The sequence below is a fragment of the Cinclus cinclus genome, chromosome 6 (assembly GCF_963662255.1).
Source record: "Cinclus cinclus chromosome 6, bCinCin1.1, whole genome shotgun sequence".
Classification (NCBI taxonomy): Eukaryota; Metazoa; Chordata; class Aves; order Passeriformes; family Cinclidae; genus Cinclus; species Cinclus cinclus.
Genome location: NC_085051.1, coordinates 9,051,409 through 9,070,456, shown reverse-complemented (window position 1 = coordinate 9,070,456; position 19,048 = coordinate 9,051,409). Strand labels below are relative to the sequence as shown.

The following is a 19,048-nucleotide window of genomic DNA, read 5'->3' as shown; positions in this document are numbered from 1 at the left end:
AGAGAGGGGATGGAGTTGAGGTTAGGGTTCAATGGGAAAAGTTGTGCAGAGGTGGAGTAAGGGAAGGTAGGGTCCAATGGGTTAGGGCGGGTGGAACATTGCATCAAGTGAGGACCAATGGGGATACAAGGGAGGGAGAACATTCTAGGAAGTGGGCGTGGTGATAATTACCTGGGAAATGAGGGTTAGGAATATGTATGAGGTATTAGTATTGGCGATCCTGTAACTCTTTTGGAACTTTTTTCTGCAGTCTCCACAACTTATACAAATGCCTCCCCAGGTTTAGGGTTGGGATTCAATTCCTCTTCAGTGATGGGTGCCTGAGCTGGACTACTGGTCAGGCTGACTGCCACAGTGAGCCATTTTGTACACTGCTCACCAGACACATGCTCTGCAGAGAAGCCTGGATGTTGTTTATTCAACAAATTCTGAGGTCAGAATTATCACACAGGAAACAAAAAAAAAAAAAAAGAAAGAAAGAAAAACCCCAAATCTGATGAACAGGAAATAACTAAATGAGCAGGATCTGTACAAGATGAATTTTGTCTGAAGCTGCTGTGCAGTCACTGTTCAGCTCCCTGGTGAGGGTGGCCAGGCTCATGATGGAAGTGGTCAAGGACTTCCTTGGACTTTGATGCTGGGGAAACAGAGGATGGCCCCATTCTGCAGAACAGCAATGTAACCCCCAATTTCTATGCAATTAAATAGTCCAAGCACCTGGTGATGTGAATTTCCATGTTGAAAGATCTTTTCGGTCAAAGGCACAAGAGTTCAGTGGAGGTCACCTTTGACCCTGCTCTTTACTCAGAACAAGTCAATTCTGGAACTAACGAATGATAGAAATTCCCACTGAAAGCACAAGGGAATGTTGCTGTGCCTGCCCAGCTCTGCAGCCCTACCTTGTGTCTCTTCCCATCAGCTGGGAATCCAGGGCTGGCTCTGCTGGATAGAAGGGGAAGGAGGCTCCCTGTGATCCCAACTCCTTGCCTGACATCCAGAGGCACCAGACCCGCAGGGATTTGGGAAATCAGCACCACCCAGTGCTGGGTGTGTCCCCAGGCATTAATTTGTGTATCACAGTCTTTGTAGGCAGGAGATTCCTCAAAACACCATGAAACTCATGTGGGTAGCCAAAGGAGATGGAGTTCATTGCCTGGGGCTGAGGCAATGAGGGTCATTCCATGGGGAATAGAGCTGGGGAACAGCACTGAGCCCAGCTGCACTGCCTGGAGCCATGGGGGCATGGCAGGGAGGAGGAAAGCCATGCTCCAATGTGTCTATGGCAAAGCATCCCTCCCACATTGTCCCTGGCAATGTCCCTGCTCCCTTCTCCTGCAGGAGCACACCAGCACAGGGAGGGTGAATCTGTGGATGTTTATTAATCAGGTGACTCAAGGAAACCTGTGCTGAGGTCCTGCAGCAGAGCAGTGGAAGGGATCAATAGGTTCAGACTCCCGTGTCCCTGTATGCACCATTTCTTCTGGCAGTTCTTACTTCCTTCTCCTCGAAAACCCTCTGGAGTGACAGGTGGAGGGACCCTATGGAGCAGGGACTCCAGCACCTCCCTGCCAAGAAGGAGATGAAGGGTTTGATGCTGCTGTGGATGCAGGTGAGCAGGAAAATATCTGGGTGAACACAGAGATGTAACTGAGCTTCTGCAGGAAATTGCAGAGGCTGAGGAGGAGAGTGAAGAGCACAGTGAGAGAGATAATGATGTCTCTCCTCTTGGATTGCTGCTGCTGGGAGCCACACCTGGTGTTGATGATGTCGATTGCACGGGAAGTTACCACGGGTGTAGCAAAGAGGAGCAGGATGATGATGAACATGGAGATGAGAGCTGCATGGCAGTGCTCCTGCTTGTGTGATGGGCACAGGGAAGTCATCATGGGAATGACAGTGAAGAAAGAGAAAATGCCCAGTGTTAGGTGCTCCACACCAACAACCTCAGGTGGTTTTGAAGTTGCCAGCAGCAGCAGATCTTGCAGACTATGATGATGTCCTTACCTAAACTGAAGGGTGTTAGCAAGAACACCCCCCAGTAGTAGAAGAACACAGACAGATGGGAAAGGAAGCTCATGTGCAGCAAAGGCACAATAGGAAAGCAGGACACATCCTCCACCAGGAAGAGAAGGGGAGAGGGGACCATGCAGAGAAGGAAGTCATTGACAGCCAGGTCAAAGATGACAGAGTTAAGGATTTTTGGGCTGAGGAGGCAGAGGACAGCCCCATTCCCAGCCATCCCACAGAGGCAGATCAGCAGTGTCACACTGTGTATGGCCATGCTGGTGACATTTATCTCACAGAGATCGTCCCCTGCAGTGGGTGAGGCCGGAGATGGGGTCATGGTGGTCACCTCCATGGATGGACTCTGGGCAGGCAGTGGGATGTGGTCCCTGGCTGTGGTCAGTGGATGGGAGTCAGTGGTTGGAGAATCCAGGGTTGGACCATGCAGCTCCTGAGCAGCTCCCTGCAGTGGGAAGGGTTCAGTGGGGAGGAGTGAGATGTGCAGGAAGGGAGGTGCAGGAAATTGTGGTTTCAGAGAGGGAAATGGGAGGGTTGGGCTGTTCAGAAGGTGATGCAGAAGCGAAGTATCAGGCAGAGGAGGAGGCACCTGGGGCGGGCACTGTGTTCACCAGGAGAGGGTGGCAGGAACAGAGCAGCTGCTGGAGGAGAGGAAGGTGGGGGAGGGAGGAAGGAAAACATTCCACTGACCTGTTCACTGTGGGACAGCAGCAGGCAAAGGGGGTCTGTGCAGATCAGTGGTGATTCCTGGTACCTCTTGGTGCTTTGGGATCCATGTCATAAAGTGGATCCTCCCAGGTCAGTAACATGAAGGAGAAAGTGCCCAGATCACCAGGAGTTCCTCACTCCTTTCCTTCTGGCTCCTCTCTGTGCCCTGTTGTTCTGTTGGTTCCCAAGGTTTCCTTGGGTGATAGGGCAGGAGGAAGCGGTGTTGCAACTTTGGCTAGATCAGAGATCCACACCCTCAGAGTTCTTTTCCTTGAAGTATTTTTTTTTATTTGCTGCAAAAGAATTGGCTGTTGTCAAAAGATCCCCATGAAGAATTCTGCAAATGACTCCTCTGTCCTTGTGATGAGAAACATTGCTTCCCTGCAGAAAGTCCCATTCTCCAACTTCCTTCCCTCATTGGACACACTTCTACCATTCCTCGTTCCTCTTCCCTGATGAGGAATCATTGTACCTCCAGCAGCAGAGGGATGCTGGTGGTGCTGGTGGCACTGGATTTTTGGCAGCACTGTTGAAGCATCTGGCTGCTTGTCAGAAACCACTGCCATTCTGGGAAGAGCTCCAGAATCATTGCCAAAACCTCCCCTGGGCTCATGGGAGCACCCCTGGGCCATGGACTCCCATTTCCATCATTCCAGTGCAGGCTCACCCAGCCCAAGGGAAGGACAGCAATCAGCTGCTTGCAGCCAGGGCATCAGCACTTGGAGCCCACCCTGATTACAGCCAATCCCCTTGAGGATGCAATGAAAGCTATTGGAGAGAGGGTGCTGTGAACCCCCTTCCAGCCCTTCCCCAGAGCTGCTGCTCCTCCTCAGTCCTGGGAACACTTGTGGGTGCTTTGACCTGATCCCAAACTGTCCCTTTGCCAGCAGGGACAACTTCTGCTGTGCCAGGTTGCTCCAAACTCCATCCAAGCTGGCCTTGTCACTTCCAAGGATGGGGCAGCCACAGCCTCTCTGGGCAACCTGTGCCATTGCCTCAGCACCCTCACAGGGAAGGATTTCTTCTCAATATCCAATCTGAACCCACTCTGTGGCAGTGGGAAGTCATTCCCCCTTGTCCTGTCACTCCAAGCCATTGTCCAAAGTCCCTCTCCAACTCTCCAGAAGCCCCTTTAGGTCATGGATTATGAAGTGTTTGCACTTGCAAGGATAGTCCTGGTGAAGGGATGTGAGATTCCATAGCTGGGGACACAAACGTGGTGCCAGCAGGGAAGAGAGGTGACACTTCTGGTCCCAGGGCTGCCACATGTGCCAGTTTCCAGTAGGAGCATCCCAGATCCCTGAGGCATGTCAGCCTGGGTAGGAACCATCTCACCTCAGCTTTCCAGGAATTCCTTGGAATTCACTGTAGGCTGCTGTCTGAGTCCCAGGTGGGTGTAAAAGGTGACTCAGATGAAACCTGCAACTTTCTGAGGGTTGTAGCCATAGCCAAGAGAGCAGCATTGATTCAGCTCATCCCAGATGAAATGACATTGCTGAAATCCTAAATCATCCCTCTGCTGTGTGCCTGTGCTGCAGCTCATGCACAGAATTTATTATTCCATGAATCCTCTCAGAAACTGCTTGGTGAAGGTGAATTACCACTGAAATTGTGTCATACAATGACAAAACTAGATTTGAAGTAGAAATCAAAGCAGCACATTTTTACTGAAGGGTCCTAATGATCCAACCCAGGAAACAGAGGGGACAAGTTCTGGCAGTTCCAAAGACGAGATTTTGGGATTGTGGTTGCTTTAAATTTGAAGAGGAAAGTGGCATGGAGATAAACACGTTTTTCCATAGGTCTTGTTGCTGAGGCTCTGTGCTGTTCCTCATTCCCTGGAGAAAGTCAAGAGCAGATGAGAAGCAGAGCCCTGATCCCGTCCCAGGCTCTGCAATAGTTCCCTGTCTGTGAGAGCCCTGGAGAACAGGAGCCAGCATGGAGAACAGGGCTGGTGGCAGGAGCTGGGACAGACCCCGCGCCGGACGCTGCTCGGGCTCACCCCGTGGGCTTCACTCCCCTTTCCCAAGTGACCATTCCAGGCAAACTCTGAAGATCCCGACCCAGGGACAGCAGCTGCTGTGTGTGAGGTGATGGGTGTCCACTCTTGTGGAGTTCTCCAGGCTGTGAGTGGGAACAAGGTCAGATTCATTGTCAACATAATCAGTGTCTCCTCCTTGGCTGGAACCTGCTCATCCCTGCTTTTTTAAAGGGAATAGCTATGTGAAAGGTATGAAAAGCTATCAACCTTGTGGGAAAATGGAGGTACTATTGAAATGAGTGTCCTGTTGAGGGTATCCATCAGCTCAGTGATATCAGCTGACACCTGAGAATCCAGGCCAGATCCATCCCAAAGCCATTTGCTCTCTGATATCTCCATGGGCAATTCTTTCCTTCTCCAATGTTTTCCCCCATCCAGCTTCTGCCACCAGCTGGGCCCGTGACAGGGCTGTGACAGCTGGGCTGAACATCACCATCCTCGTGGCTTTCCCTGCTGGTATCTATTCTCTGACAGCCTTCAGTGCTCTGACAGCTCTGTTTGTCCTCCCCGTGTCCTTCTGGCCCTGCCACTGATCCCAGTGCTTCCCGGTGCTCCTGTGTGCCCCTCTCTGGCTCCTCTCCTTCCTGCTCCCTGTCACCCTCTATTTCCACCCTTTGGTGCTCATGGCCTTGGTCCTGACCTACCTCTTCTCAGTGCTCACCTGACCTGTTCTGGTCTCGCCCTGCTGGCCAGGCTCCTGTGCTGCTCATGGAAACAGCTCCCACGGGAGCTCTGTGCCCTGCTCCTGCTGCCTGTCATCTCCTTGCCCTTCTTCAGTGCTCATTTTGGGTACTGCCTCTTGCTGAGGCCATTTGATTTCTCTGTCTTTGCCCTCAGCACCTCTCTCCCATCCACCTGTGCCAACAGCAGTGCCCACCCTCTGATTTACATCCTGGCTGGGAGCTGTGCAAAGGAATTCACCCTCTCTGGTAGTGTTGCCTTCCAGAGGGCTTTTGAGGATGTGCCAGAGCCACGGAGTAGAGACAACATTGGTTGGGAATCATCATCCAGTCGAATCATCGTGAAACAGAATCATCATAAAACAGAACCATAAAATATCCAGAGTTGGAAGGGACCCAGAAGGATCATGGAGTTCAGCTCCTGGCCCTGCACAGGACATCCCAACAATCCCCCCCTGTGCCTGAGAGCATTGTCCAAAAGCTCCTTGTGCTCTGTCAGGCTGGAGCTGTGTACAGCAGGGGAACTCCTGCGTGGAGGGGATGCTGATGGACATGAGGAATCATCATGGAATGGATTGGGTTGGAAGGGACCTGGGAGATCATTGCAATCTAACCCTTCTTCCATGGGAAGGGACACCCAGGAAACATCATGCTTGGAAATCTTTGCTCTTTTGAAAGGAAGCTCAGGTAGGGAATGGCCTGGGTCACCCTGGAGAGAAGGAAGGTGCTTGGAAGTAGAAAAAGGGCATTGGAGGATCTCGATCCTTCTGCACTTGTCTTTGGAGACAATGCCTGGCTGACTTGTCCTTTCCTTGAGAAGTAGCGAACCGTGGAAAATTTCTGCTTTCCAATGAACAGGACAGTGGGAGACAAGAAAAAAAATCCCTCTCAGATGTCAAAGTCTCTCTTCTGTTAATTACTAACAACTCCTTCAATAAATGCTTTCTCGATGTTTCATCTCCTGTGTGTCTTGTGTCTCCAAAGCCTGACTCAGCAACCACAGTTTTCACTCCCCCTTCCCTTTCCAGAAGCAGTGGCACCTTGGTTTCTCCTGGCTTTAAGGCAGTGGGAAAAGGAGTGACAACGATGTGGCTGCTGCCCACGTCTCTCCCAGGGGAAATGAGGTGATCTTGGCATTGTCAACATCATCCCAACCATTGCAGGCACGTGCCTTAGGAAGAGTCCTGGTATGAGACAGGTACGTGTCTACCTCAGAGACCAGCCAGAATCTTTAGAACGGGCTAAAATAAGAAAATGAGCTATCAGGGTCGAGGGTGGTCCCTGCCAATCTCTTTTAGGGTTCACAGATATCTGGTCAAAAGTTGCAAAAATAATTGAAGAGTGGTACGATGACCAAGACCTAGTAACATGAAACATTTTAATAATAATGAAAGCAAATATGGGACAGGACCCAAAAATCTGAATCCAAGGTGGCAAGGTATCTTTAGGAGTCAGTGGTAAAAAGACAAGGATGAAGGGAGGTCCATGGTATAAATATGGGGGAAGAGAGGGGACGGAGTTGAGGTTAGGGTTCAATGGGAAAAGTTGTGCAGAGGTGGAGTAAGGGAAGGTAGGGTCCAATGGGTTAGGGCGGGTGGAACATTGCATCAAGTGAGGACCAATGGGGATACAAGGGAGGGAGAACATTCTAGGAAGTGGGCGTGGTGATAATTACCTGGGAAATGAGGGTTAGGAATATGTATGAGGTATTAGTATTGGCGATCCCGTAACTCTTTTGGAACTTTTTTCTGCAGTCTCCACAACTTATACAAATGCCTCCCCAGGTTTAGGGTTGGGATTCAATTCCTCTTCAGTGATGGGTGCTTGAGCTGGACTACTGGTCAGGCTGACTGCCACAGTGAGCCATTTTGTACACTGCTCACCAGACACAAGCTCTGCAGAGAAGCCTGGATGTTGTTTATTCAACAAATTCTGAGGTCAGAATTATCACACAGGAAACAAAAAAAAAAAAAAAAAAGAAAGAAAGAAAGAAAGAAAAACCCCAAAACTGATGAACAGGAAATAACAAAATGAGAAGGATCTGTACAAGATGAATTTTGTCTGAAGCTGCTGTGCAGTCACTGTTCAGCTCCCTGGTGAGGGTGGCCAGGCTCATGATGGAAGTGGTCAAGGACTTCCTTGGACTTTGATGCTGGGGAACCAGAGGATGGCCCCATTCTGCAGAATAGCAATGTAACCCCCAATTTCTGTGCAATTAAATAGTCCAAGCACCTGGTGATGTGAATTTCCATGTTGAAAGATCTTTTCGGTCAAAGGCACAAGTGTTCAGTGGAGGTCACCTTTGACCCTGCTCTTTACTCAGAACAAGTCAATCCTGGAATGAATGAATGATAGAAATTTCCCACTGAAAGCACAAGGGAATGTTGCTGTGCCTGCCCAGCTCTGCAGCCCTACCTGCTGTCTCTTCCCATCAGCTGGGAATCCAGGGCTGGCTCTGCTGGACAGAAGGGGAAGGAGGCTCCCTGTGATCCCAGCCCCTCTCCTGACATCCAGAGGCACCAGACCCACAGGGATTTGGGAAATCAGCACCACCCAGTGCTGGGTGTGTCCCCAGGCATTAATTAGTGTATCACAGTCTTTGCAGGCAGGAGATTCCTCAAAACACCATGAAACTCATGTGGGTAGCCAAAGGAGATGGAGTTCATTCCCTGGGGCTGAGGCAATGAGGGTCATTCCATGGGGAATAGAGCTGGGGAACAGCACTGAGCCCAGCTGCACTGCCTGGAGCCATGGGGGCATGGCAGGGAGGAGGAAAGCCATGCTCCAATGTGTCTATGGCAAAGCATCCCTCCCACATTGTCCCTGGCAATGTCCCTGCTCCCTTCTCCTGCAGGAGCACACCAGCACAGGGAGGGTGAAGCTGTGGATATTTATTAATCAGGTGACTCAAGGAAACCTGTGCTGAGGTCCTGCAGCAGAGCAGTGGAAGGGATCAACAGCATCAGACTCCCGTGTCCCTGTATGCACCATTTCTTCTGGCAGTTCTTACTTCCTTCTCCTCGAAAACCCTCTGGAGTGACAGCTGGAGGGACCCTATGGAGCAGGGACTCCAGCACCTCCCTGCCAAGAAGGAGATGAAGGGTTTGATGCTGCTGTAGATGCAGGTGAGCAGGAAAATATCTGGGTGAACACAGAGATGTAACTGAGCTTCTGCAGGAAATTGCAGAGGCTGAGGAGGAGAGTGAAGAGCACAGTGAGAGAGATAATGATGTCTCTCCTCTTGGATTGCTGCTGCTGGGAGCCACACCTGGTGTTGATGATGTCGATTGCACGGGAAGTGACAACGGGTGTAGCAAAGAGGAGCAGGATGATGATGAACATGGAGATGAGAGCTGCATGGCAGTGCTCCTGCTTGTGTGATGGGCACAGGGAAGTCATCATGGGAATGACAGTGAAGAAAGAGAAAATGCCCAGTGTTAGGTGCTCCACACCAACAACCTCAGGTGGTTTTGAAGTTGCCAGCAGCAGCAGATCTTGCAGACTATGATGATGTCCTTACCTAAACTGAAGGGTGTTAGCAAGAACACCCCCCAGTAGTAGAAGAACACAGACAGATGGGAAAGGAAGCCCATGTGCAGCAAAGGCACAATAGGAAAGCAGGACACATCCTCCACCAGGAAGAGAAGGGGAGAGGGGACCATGAAGAGAAGGAAGTCATTGACAGCCAGGTCAAAGATGACAGAGTTAAAGGGTTTTTGGGCTGAGGAGGCAGAGGACAGCCCCATTTCCAGCCATCCCACAGAGGGAGATGAGCAGTGTCACACTGTGTTTGGCCACCTTGGTGACATCAGTCTCACAGAGATCGTCTCCTTCCATGGGTGGAGGCAGGAGATGGGGTCACGGTGGTCACCTCCATGGATGGACTCTGGGCAGGCAGTGGGATGTGGTCCCTGGCTTTGGTCAGTGGATGGGAGTCAGTGGTTGGAGAATCCAGGGCTGGACCATGTGGCTCCTGAGCAGCTTCCTGCAGTGGGAAGGGTTCAGTGGAGAGGAGTGAGATGTGCAGGAAGGGAGGTGCAGGAAATTGTGGTTTCAGAGAGGGAAATGGGAGGGTTGGGCTGTTCAGAAGGTGATGCAGAAACGACGCATCAGGCAGAGGAGGAGGCACCTGGGGCGGGCACTGTGTTCACCAGGAGAGGGTGGCAGGAACAGAGCAGCTGCTGGAGGAGAGGAAAGTGGGGGAGGGAGGAAGGAAAACATTCCACTGACCTGTTCACTGTGGGACAGCAGCAGGCAAAGGGGGTCTGTGCAGATCAGTGGTGATTCCTGGTACCTCTTGCTCCTTTGGGATCCATGTCATAAGGCAGATCCTCCCAGGTCAGTAACATGAAGGAGAAGGTTCCCAGTTCACCAGGAGCTCTCCATTCCCGTCCTGCTGGCTCTCTCTGTGTCCTGTCCTGGTGTTGCTCCCCAATGCTCACTGGGGTCATAGGGTAGTCAGAAGTGCTTTTACAACTTTGGCTACGTCAGAGATCCACTCCCTCAGTATATGTCTTGATTTTCTTCTCCCTACAAAGGAAGTAGTTTTATCTTTGTGAATGGCTCCTCATTTCCCCCTAATTAGAAACATTCCTGCCCAGGATAGTTTCCCGTTCTTCAACTGCTTTCCCTCTCCTAGCAGGTTTCTATTCCTAATTTCTCTTCCCTGATGAGGAATCATTTTCCCTCCAGCAGCAGAGGGATGCTGGTGGTGCTGGTGGCATTGGATTTTTGGCAGCACTGTTGAAGCATCTGGCTGCTTGTCAAAAACCACTGCCATTCTGGGAAGAGCTCCAGAATCATTGCCAAAACCTCCCCTGGGCTCATGGGAGCACCCCTGGGCCATGGACTCCCATTTCCATCATTCCAGTGCAGGCTCACCCAGCCCAAGGGAAGGACAGCAATCAGCTGCTTGCAGCCAGGGCATCAGCACTTGGAGCCCACCCTGATTACAGCCAATCCCCTTGAGGATGCAATGAAAGCTATTGGAGAGCAGGGTGCTGTGAACCCCCTTTCAGCCCTTCCCCAGAGCTGCTGCTCCTCCTCAGTCCTGGGAACACTTGTGGGTGCTTTGACCTGATCCCAAACGGTCCCTTTGCCAGCAGGGACACTTTCCACTGTGCCAGGTTGCTCCAAACCCCATCCAAGCTGGCCTTGTCACTTCCAAGGATGGGGCAGCCACAGCCTCTCTGGGCAACCTGTGCCATGGCCTTAGCACCCTCACAAGGAAGGATCTTTTCCCAATATCCAATCTGAACACACTCTCTGGCAGTCAGAAGCCATTCCCCCTTGTTCCATCATTCTGTTATAAATGACAAACAAAAAGTCTCAATATTCAGCAAAATTTAGATTGTTTTATTTGATATGGACAGAGCAAGCAGCGCTGGGGAATGTGAGGGGTCACTGCCCACTCCATGCTCCATCCAACCTTGGTTTGCAGCCTCTTCTTATAGGATGGTCTCTTGTTGTAAGTTTTAACTTTGCCAGGTAAGCAGTGGAGGTCAAATAAACATCCATCAAGTTTCTGGGTGATAGTCTCATAGATAACCATCTGGTTTTGGTAGACAAAAACTGGCAAAAGTTGGGAAGTCTGGTCTTTGTAGATAGGCAGCATCAACCAAATGAAGACAGGAAGTCCCATTTTGCAAAATCTATTGGAGTATTGTAAAGTCTGATTTTGCAAACTGGTAGTAGATAAAACTTATTTAGAAAACATAATATTCTTAACAGGGGGATTTAAAACAATGATTTAATCATGTATTTTCCTCTATCTAATGTCCATGCTTCACTTCAGACCTTAGTATTCTCATTTAGGCAAACCCCAAAACTTTTATGATAAACACAAATCTTTTATCAATGACCACAATTTCCCCACTTCTCCTTTTTTATCCCACTGTTTTGTGTTCGGGCTTCAAATTTTGTCAGTGCTTTTTGTACTAGATTTAATTTATTCACTGCTATTAGTTTTGTTGTCAGCTCAGGATTCATTGCTATCATAGCAACTTGCATTCCTCAAACCACTGGATTAGTCGAAACAAGCATGGAACAAGATAAGGGATGAACAGTAGTCCCAATAATGCCCATGTTAACATAAAACTTATTTTTTTTCCACCAGGCTCCCCCCAGAAAGTTATTCCATCAACTGTTATTAAACATTGAGTTCCAGGTTTGCACAGGTACATGGGTTTTATTTCGTCTACAATTTTAGTAATTACTTCTCTAGTATCATTATTTTCTAAGCAGCATTTAGAATTATCGAACTTCCTACACACTCCTCCTATTACCTCATGACTTAAACCCTCCCCTCAGGTCTATTGACTCCCCTCGATATTTCTGTTTGATTCCACTGTAATAACTGCTCCTGGCCTAATCCCTCCCCCCTCCATGGCCATTGTTTAGTCATCTGCATTCCTCCACAGATCTAACAGCGAGTTAAATTTAGTTCTGTAGTAATTTCTTTCATTAATTTCACAAATAAATTCTTTCCTGAGGTGGCTAAGTCCCGTTCACTGAGTTGTTGTTTTAATTTTTCGTACAAGTTAAAACTTCCCTCATGGTTTGTCCTTGTTCCTTTGAACACTTTGGTTATATTTTTTATTATTTTCTCTTCGTAGTAATTTTGCAGTCCTCCCTGATCTGAATATCCCCACATACCTTCTTTTGTGAAGCAGAGGTATGCTTCTCCCACTGGGTAACTGTGGTATGCCAATGGAGCCCACCCTCCTTTCCCCAAACTGGTGGCTACCCAGTAACTTCCCACTTTGTCTTTTTCTTTTGGTAGAGTTTCTTAATTTTGTCCCAACTCTTAGCTTTAACATTCTGTACGAGGTACAGCAGTAATAGCACGGTATATGAAACCCTTTCCAGCACTCTTTTGCCTCTGCTTTGGCTTTCCTCTTTCCCCTTGTTCCGTTCTCAAATAACTCCTACTAGTTATGATCATTAATTTAGATTGTTCCTTGTGCTGATAGGGCATTAAGTACCTTAACAGTTTCCTTCTGTTCCTTTCCTGGGTGAGCACCCCATATGCCATTTGATCAGAGGTGTTCACAAATAATTGAAATGGTCTCTTCCAAATCCAAGAGACTTAGTACAGGGGCTTGAATTAAAGTATATTTGACCTTTTCAAAACTTTTATCATCCTCTTTTGACCATTTTAGGTGATTAGTGGTAAGTTTTTTTATATAGAAATTTCACTTTCTTACTAAATTATTTTTATCTATTGATGATGGTACTTCAGCTGTTTTAAAACTTTCTTCACTTCTTCTTTGATTTTTGGAGGTTCCAAGCTTAGTGTTCCAGAGACTTTCTTAGGATTCAATTTTTTTTCCTTTATTTAGTCAATGCACCAAATATTTTACTTCGGGTTCTGTTAATTTGAATTTTGCTTTAGATACCTTCAAACCCTGTTGTCCCAAAAAGTTTTATAATGTTTTATTGTCCCATTTCTGGTAGATTTATTTTTTTTTTTTCTGTTAGTAATAGATTATTTACGTATTGTAACAATTTCACCCCTTCTGGTGGCTCAAAAGACTGCCTCAATTCTTTTAGGGCTTGCCCAAAGAGATTGGGGGATTCTGTAAAGCCCTGAGGCAATACTGTCCAATGCAACTGTTGTTTTCTGCCCTTATTAGGGTTTTCTCAACCAAAGACAAAATAATCTTTACTACTTTCTTTTAATGGGCATGCCCAGAAAGGCATCCTTTAGATTTATTACACTATAACAAGTGTAGAAAGGGGGCAACAGGTTTAAGAGAGTGTAAGGGTTTGCTACTACAGGAAATTTGGTAACAGTTTGTTGATTTACAGCTCTCAAATCCTGTACTAATTTGTAATTCCCATCTGTCCTTTTGACAGGAAAAATAGGAGTAGTTTGTTGGGACATACAAGGTTGTTGCAAAAAGTTTCCTATGACGGGCTTAAGGCCCCATCTCCCTTCCAGTGATATTGGAGATGGACAAATTCAAACAGGTAAATTGGGATTAGTGACTTTCACTTTGATAGGTTTCATTTTTAACTTTTTTATTTCCCCAGGTGTATACCACACCTCAGGACACATTCATTCCTCATCATTTTGGGTTAAGGCATAAACTTTAAGTTGCCCTTGGGGTACTTCAATTTTCAAGTCCTATTATGCTATTATTAAATCCCTTTCTAATAAATTATGTTTTGTTTTTGACAATAACAGCAGATCATTTAATTTAATGGTGTTAGTTTGCACATTTTTAATAACAGGGAGCCTAAAGGTTGGACCTTTTGCTCCAACCATGAGTGTTGGTTCTCCACTAGGTTTACACTCCTTGGCAGATGTCTAACTGTGGATTTTCTGGCTCCTGATCTACTAAAAATTCCACCTCCTTTCATTGGGGACCGATTTTTAATTTTATCAAGGGCTCTTTAATTGCTAAGGTCCCCAATACATACAGCCCCTGACACCCCTATTTGTTCTCCTGGAACATTTTTTCGCCCCACACCCTCTCTTTGCAATTGTTTTTTTAGATGTCTTCTTATTACCGTAAAAGGTGGTTCGCCTTGCTGAATTATTTCCTGCATCATTTTTTTGTTTTGGTGGGGGTTTTTGTGGTTTCCCTCCCCCTTTCTGCTTCTGCTGGGTTTCTCTCTGTGTTTTATGAACTGTAGCTATAAAGATTTTATCTTTTGCTTTCTGCTATTTTTCGTCCCTTCTCACATACACTTTTTGGGATTTTCTGAGCAATTTTTCTAACCCCTGATCTTGCCAATCACCAAACTTTTAAAATTTCTTTCTAATATCTCCCCATGATTGAGCAACAAATTGAGATTTTAGGAGGGTTTGACCCACTTGTTTGTCAGGGTCTATCCTGGAGTACATTTGGAGGACTTTCCTCAGCCTTTTTAGCCAATTAGTGGGAGACTCGTCTTGTTGTTGTTGTTGACTAAAGGCTTTGTTGATATTTTGTCCTTTAGGAATTGATTTTTGGATATCTTTAATGTGTATCCATCTTAAGTCCCTCATATACTGGTGATGGATATAATTTTGATTATCCCAGCTAGGATTATTTCATGGCCATTTCTGGTCTTTCCTGGGTCCGATTTGATGTTCCCGATCTTATTTGATGTTCCCTCATTCCAGCCTGTCTGGAATCATTTCCCTTTCTTCCGTGGTGAATAGAATACTTAATATAGATTGTAATTCCATCCAAGTATACATCCTTGGCCCGAGGAATTGAGCTAGTTTCTCCAACACCCTTATGGGATCTTCTAATAATTTTCCCATCTCTTCTTAAAAGTTTCTTACCTCCCCTGTGTTTGAGGGACCATTTAAAAATCCAGTTATTTCAGCCTGTTGTCCTGCTGATGGGACTTCCCTCAGGGGGTAAAGGTGATCCTTTGTGTCATTATCTCCCTCCTCTGCTGATACTACCTCTCCTGGTGTTTCTCTGACTCCAGAGAGTCCTTTGAGCTATGGGAGTACCAGGAGGAGAGGGAGCGGAGATGCTGGGGGGGGTCTCCTCTATTTTCTGTATTATATGGAGATGGGAGATTGTCAAGGGTTCCCAACAAGCCTTTTTCTTATTCTCATCCTCTTTTTCATTTAGAGTATGTATCTAGCATGGTTTGGGCTGCTTTGCCCACAGAGCAGCATACCTACACTCCTCTCTGTTAAATGGTTCTTTACAAGCAGCATATGTGATTAATGCTCGACAAATCCACCCCTCAAATTATCCAAACACGGGCCAGTACAGGTTATTTTTACAGATCATTTCCCTGGTGTGTTCTACCTCGCAATATTGAATTAATTTTTCTTTACTTTTTCTCTTGTATAACTCCTTTGTGTCTTAAAATTGCTCCCAAAGGGCTGTCTGCTGGTATTTCTGGCAACCTACTTGTCTTATCTTTATTGATTTTTTTGTGTATCACAAGGAGTTGGACCCCTTCATGGATCATTTGGACTTAAAACCTTACTCTTTCTTTGTCCCACTTTTACCTCAAGGGACTGTCTTGAGGTGTTTTGTGCTCCCCCTTGTGTTCCACCTGGTTCCTGCCTCTGCTTGGGTCAGGATGGGAAGGAATTTTGCCTCTACCTGGGCTGGGATGGGAAAAGCAGCTTTCCTTCTTCCCACTGTGACTCGCGTGATGCTCTCTGCTTTCTCCTCCCGGGTCTCACCTCTGCCTGGGTTGGGATGGGAAAAGAACCTAGCCTCTACCTGGGCTAGGATGGGAAAAAGCAGCACTCGCTTCATCCCTTCACCAGCCGGGCCCCTCGTGGGAAAGCGGAACCGTGGTTGGAAGGACTCCGCACTCAGTTCGTGGAAAAATCCACGTCTCATCCAGCAAGCACACAGTCACCTCCACCAAACCAGACAGTTACTTACAGCTTCCATGGTCTTGTCTGGGTCTTTGTGCACAAGAATTACAGGTGATTTTGCTGCAGTTTTCCAGGGAGCTTTTCCCTTGCCCAGTCCTGGTGAGGTACATCGATGGGTCCCGAAAACCACTGAGGAACTGGGGCCACAGGAGTGGGGCGCCTCCCCAAAACCACAGTGTCTCTCAGGGCTCCAAGGCTGTTCCAGGTTTTAGCATCAATAATTGTTATATAAGAGACAGAAAATGTCTCAATATTCAGCAAAATTTAGATTGTTTTATTTGATATGGACAGAGTAAGCAGCGCTGGGGAATGTGAAGGGTCACTGCCCTCTCCATGCTCCATCCAACCTTGGTTTGCAGCCTCTTCTTATAGGATGGTCTCTTGTTGTAAGTTTTAACTTTGCCAGGTAAGCAGTGGTGGTCGAATAAACATCCATCAAGTCCCTGGGTGATAGTCTCATAGATAACCATCTGGTTTTGGTAGACAAAAACTGGCAAAAGTTGGGAAGTCTGGTCTTTGTAGATAGGGAGCATTGATCAAATGAAGTCTGATCTTGCAAAATCTATCAGACTATGGGAAAGTCTGATTTTGTAAACAGGTAGTAGATAAAACTTACTTAGCATAACAGGGGGATTTAAACCAGAATGATTTAATCATATATTTTCCTCTCTCTAATGTCCATGCTTCACTTCAGACCTTAGTATTCTGGTTTATACAAACCCTAATACTTTTATGATTAACACAAATCTTTTATCAATTATCACAGTAAGGAGATCCCAGCTGTGTTCTGTAGACGTGCAGCGTAATTCCTTAATTTCCGAATAAGCGAAACATTCCCACCTTGGGGTATTTCCCCCAGCTCCGTGAAGCATGACTGGCACGATATTGGGGGTTGGTTCTTTCCCTTTTCCCTCTGTGGAATTTTCCCCATTGTCATGCTAAGATACCTGTTGACTGGGCCCTGGTGACAAGGGGGAGGGGAGGGGAAGAGGGAAACCCCTCGATATCCAAACAGCCAGAAGAGCAGACGGAAGACTGGGCCTCAGCCCATTTCCCCTGTGGAGTTCGGATGAGAAGGACAATCATTGCCTGAGCCTCATTCCTGCCATCCCAGCGTCGGGAGCCATCCTCGCTGCTGTCAGACCCTGCCCTGCTGCCTTCTCACTGTAACCTGCCACCATCCAGCACTCTGCTGAGCACTGGGACCCACACCGTGAGCGGAGAGCTCTCTCTCCATCTCTCTCTCCCCCTGGGACAGCTCTGCCATCACCCCCAGCCCTCCTGCAGCTCTGCGGGACCCGCCCGCCCCCAGCACCGGGAACTGCAGCTCAGGGAAAAGGTGCCTGCAGCCAAAAAACACTGGGACTGAGTTACTGTTCTGTTTGTGGGTAATTTCATAGCTGGTGTTGTTCTTGTTTGTCTTGTTAGATATACTAGTAAAGAACTGTTATTCCTACCCCCATATCTTTGCCTGAGAGCTCCCTTAATTCCAAAATTATAACAATTTGTAGGGAGTAGGGATCACACTCTTCATTTCAGAGGGAAGCTTCTGCCTTTCTTTAGCAAACACCTGTCTTTCAAACCAGGACAGGCCTTTAATGATCCTTCCAATCCAAACCATTCTTGGATTCCATGGAAGACAGAAAACTCAGGTAGGAGTGGCCTGGGTCACCCTGGAGACAAAGAAGGTGCATGGAAGAGGAAAAATTACACTGGAGGAGCATGACCTTTCTGCACCTGTCTTGGGTGTGATACGTGAGTTGTCCTATCCTTGACACGATGTTGTACTGTGGAAGGTTTCTGCTTTCCAACGGACAGGAAAACAGGGGACAGAAAGAAAAACCCTCCCAGATCACAAAGTCCCTCTCTTCTGTTAATTATTAACAACTCTCTTAATAATGATTTGTAGTTGTATATTCTAATGTGTGTCTTGTGTCTCCAAAACCTGATTCAGCACTCACGGCTTTCACTCTCGCTTCCCTCTCCGGAAGCAGTGGCAACTTGGTTTCCCCTGGATTTAAGGCAGTGGGGAAAGAAGGGACATCTTCCCCCTGGATAAGAGATGTGGCTGCTGCTCAGGTCTCTCCCAGGAGGAATGAAGAGATCTTGGCAGTGTCTACATCATCCCAACCATTGCAGGCACGTGCCTTAGGCAGAGTTCTGGTATGAGAGAGGTACCTGTCCTCCTCAGAGAGCAGCCAGAACATTCAGAATGGGATAAAATAAGGAAAAGAGCCATTTTGGACACTGTTCATCACGGACTAGCTCTGCAGAGAAGCCTGGATGTTGTTTATTCATCAAATTCTGAGGTCACAGTAATTACACAGGAAACAAACCAAAAAAATGAACTCAAATCTGATGTAGGGGCAGTAGCAGTACCTCCTGAGGGTGGGCAGCTTCATGATGGAGGTGGTCAAGAGCTTCCTTGGACTGTGATGGTGGGGAAACAGTGTAAGGCCCCATTCTGAAGAACAGCAATGTAACTCCTAATTTCTGTGCAATTAAATAGTCCAAGCACCTGGTGATGTGAATATCCATATTGAAATCTCTTTTTGTTCACAGGCACAAGAGTTCAGTGGAGGTCACCTTTGACCCTGCTCTTTACTCAGAACAAGTCAATTCTGGAATTTAAGAATGTGACAAAAAGTCCCACTGAAAGTACAAGGGAATGTTGCTGTCCCTGCCCAGCTCTGCAGCCCTACCTGGTGTCTCTTCCCATCAGCTGGAAATGCAGGGCTGGCTCTGCTGGACAGAAGGGGAAGGAGGCTCCCTGTGATCCCAACCCCTCTCCTGCCATCCAGAGGCACCAGACCCACAGGGATTTGGGAAATCAGCACCACCCAGTGCTGGGTGTGTCCCCAGGCATTAATTAGTGTATCACAGTCTTTGCAGGCAGGAGATCCCTCAAAACACCATGAAACTCATGTGGGTAGCCAAAGGAGATGGAGTTCATTCCCTGGGGCTGAGGCAGTGAGGGTCATTCCATGGGGAATAGAGCTGGGGAACAGCACTGAGCCCAGCTGCACTGCCTGGAGCCATGGGGGCATGGCAGGGAGGAGGAAAGCCATGCTCCAATGTGTCTATGGCAAAGCATCCCTCCCACATTGTCCCTGGCAATGTCCCTGCTCCCTTCTCCTGCAGGAGCACACCAGCACAGGGAGGGTGAAGCTGTGGATATTTATTAATCAGGTGACTCAAGGAAACCTGTGCTGAGGTCCTGCAGCACAGCAGTGGAAGGGATCAACAGGC

The 19,048-nt window shown here is 47.6% G+C and overlaps 2 protein-coding genes and 1 pseudogene across 2 annotated transcripts; 1 reads left to right on the top strand and 2 right to left on the bottom strand.

Annotated features, from left to right (window-relative positions):
• Window positions 1–1,446: 1,446 nt before the first annotated feature.
• LOC134045000 (mas-related G-protein coupled receptor member H-like) lies at window positions 1,447–2,359 on the bottom strand. The gene is given in 3 exon segments (XM_062494556.1): window positions 1,447–1,625; window positions 1,628–1,978; window positions 2,011–2,359. Coding segments are annotated over 3 exon segments (879 nt in total).
• An 87-nt stretch (window positions 2,360–2,446) lies between these two features.
• On the top strand, window positions 2,447–5,825 carry LOC134044998 (mas-related G-protein coupled receptor member A-like). The gene is given in 4 exon segments (XM_062494553.1): window positions 2,447–2,496; window positions 5,150–5,171; window positions 5,173–5,428; window positions 5,431–5,825. Coding segments are annotated over 4 exon segments (723 nt in total).
• Window positions 5,826–8,413: 2,588 nt separating this feature from the next.
• On the bottom strand, window positions 8,414–9,328 carry LOC134044994 (uncharacterized; annotated as a pseudogene).
• Window positions 9,329–19,048: the final 9,720 nt, after the last annotated feature.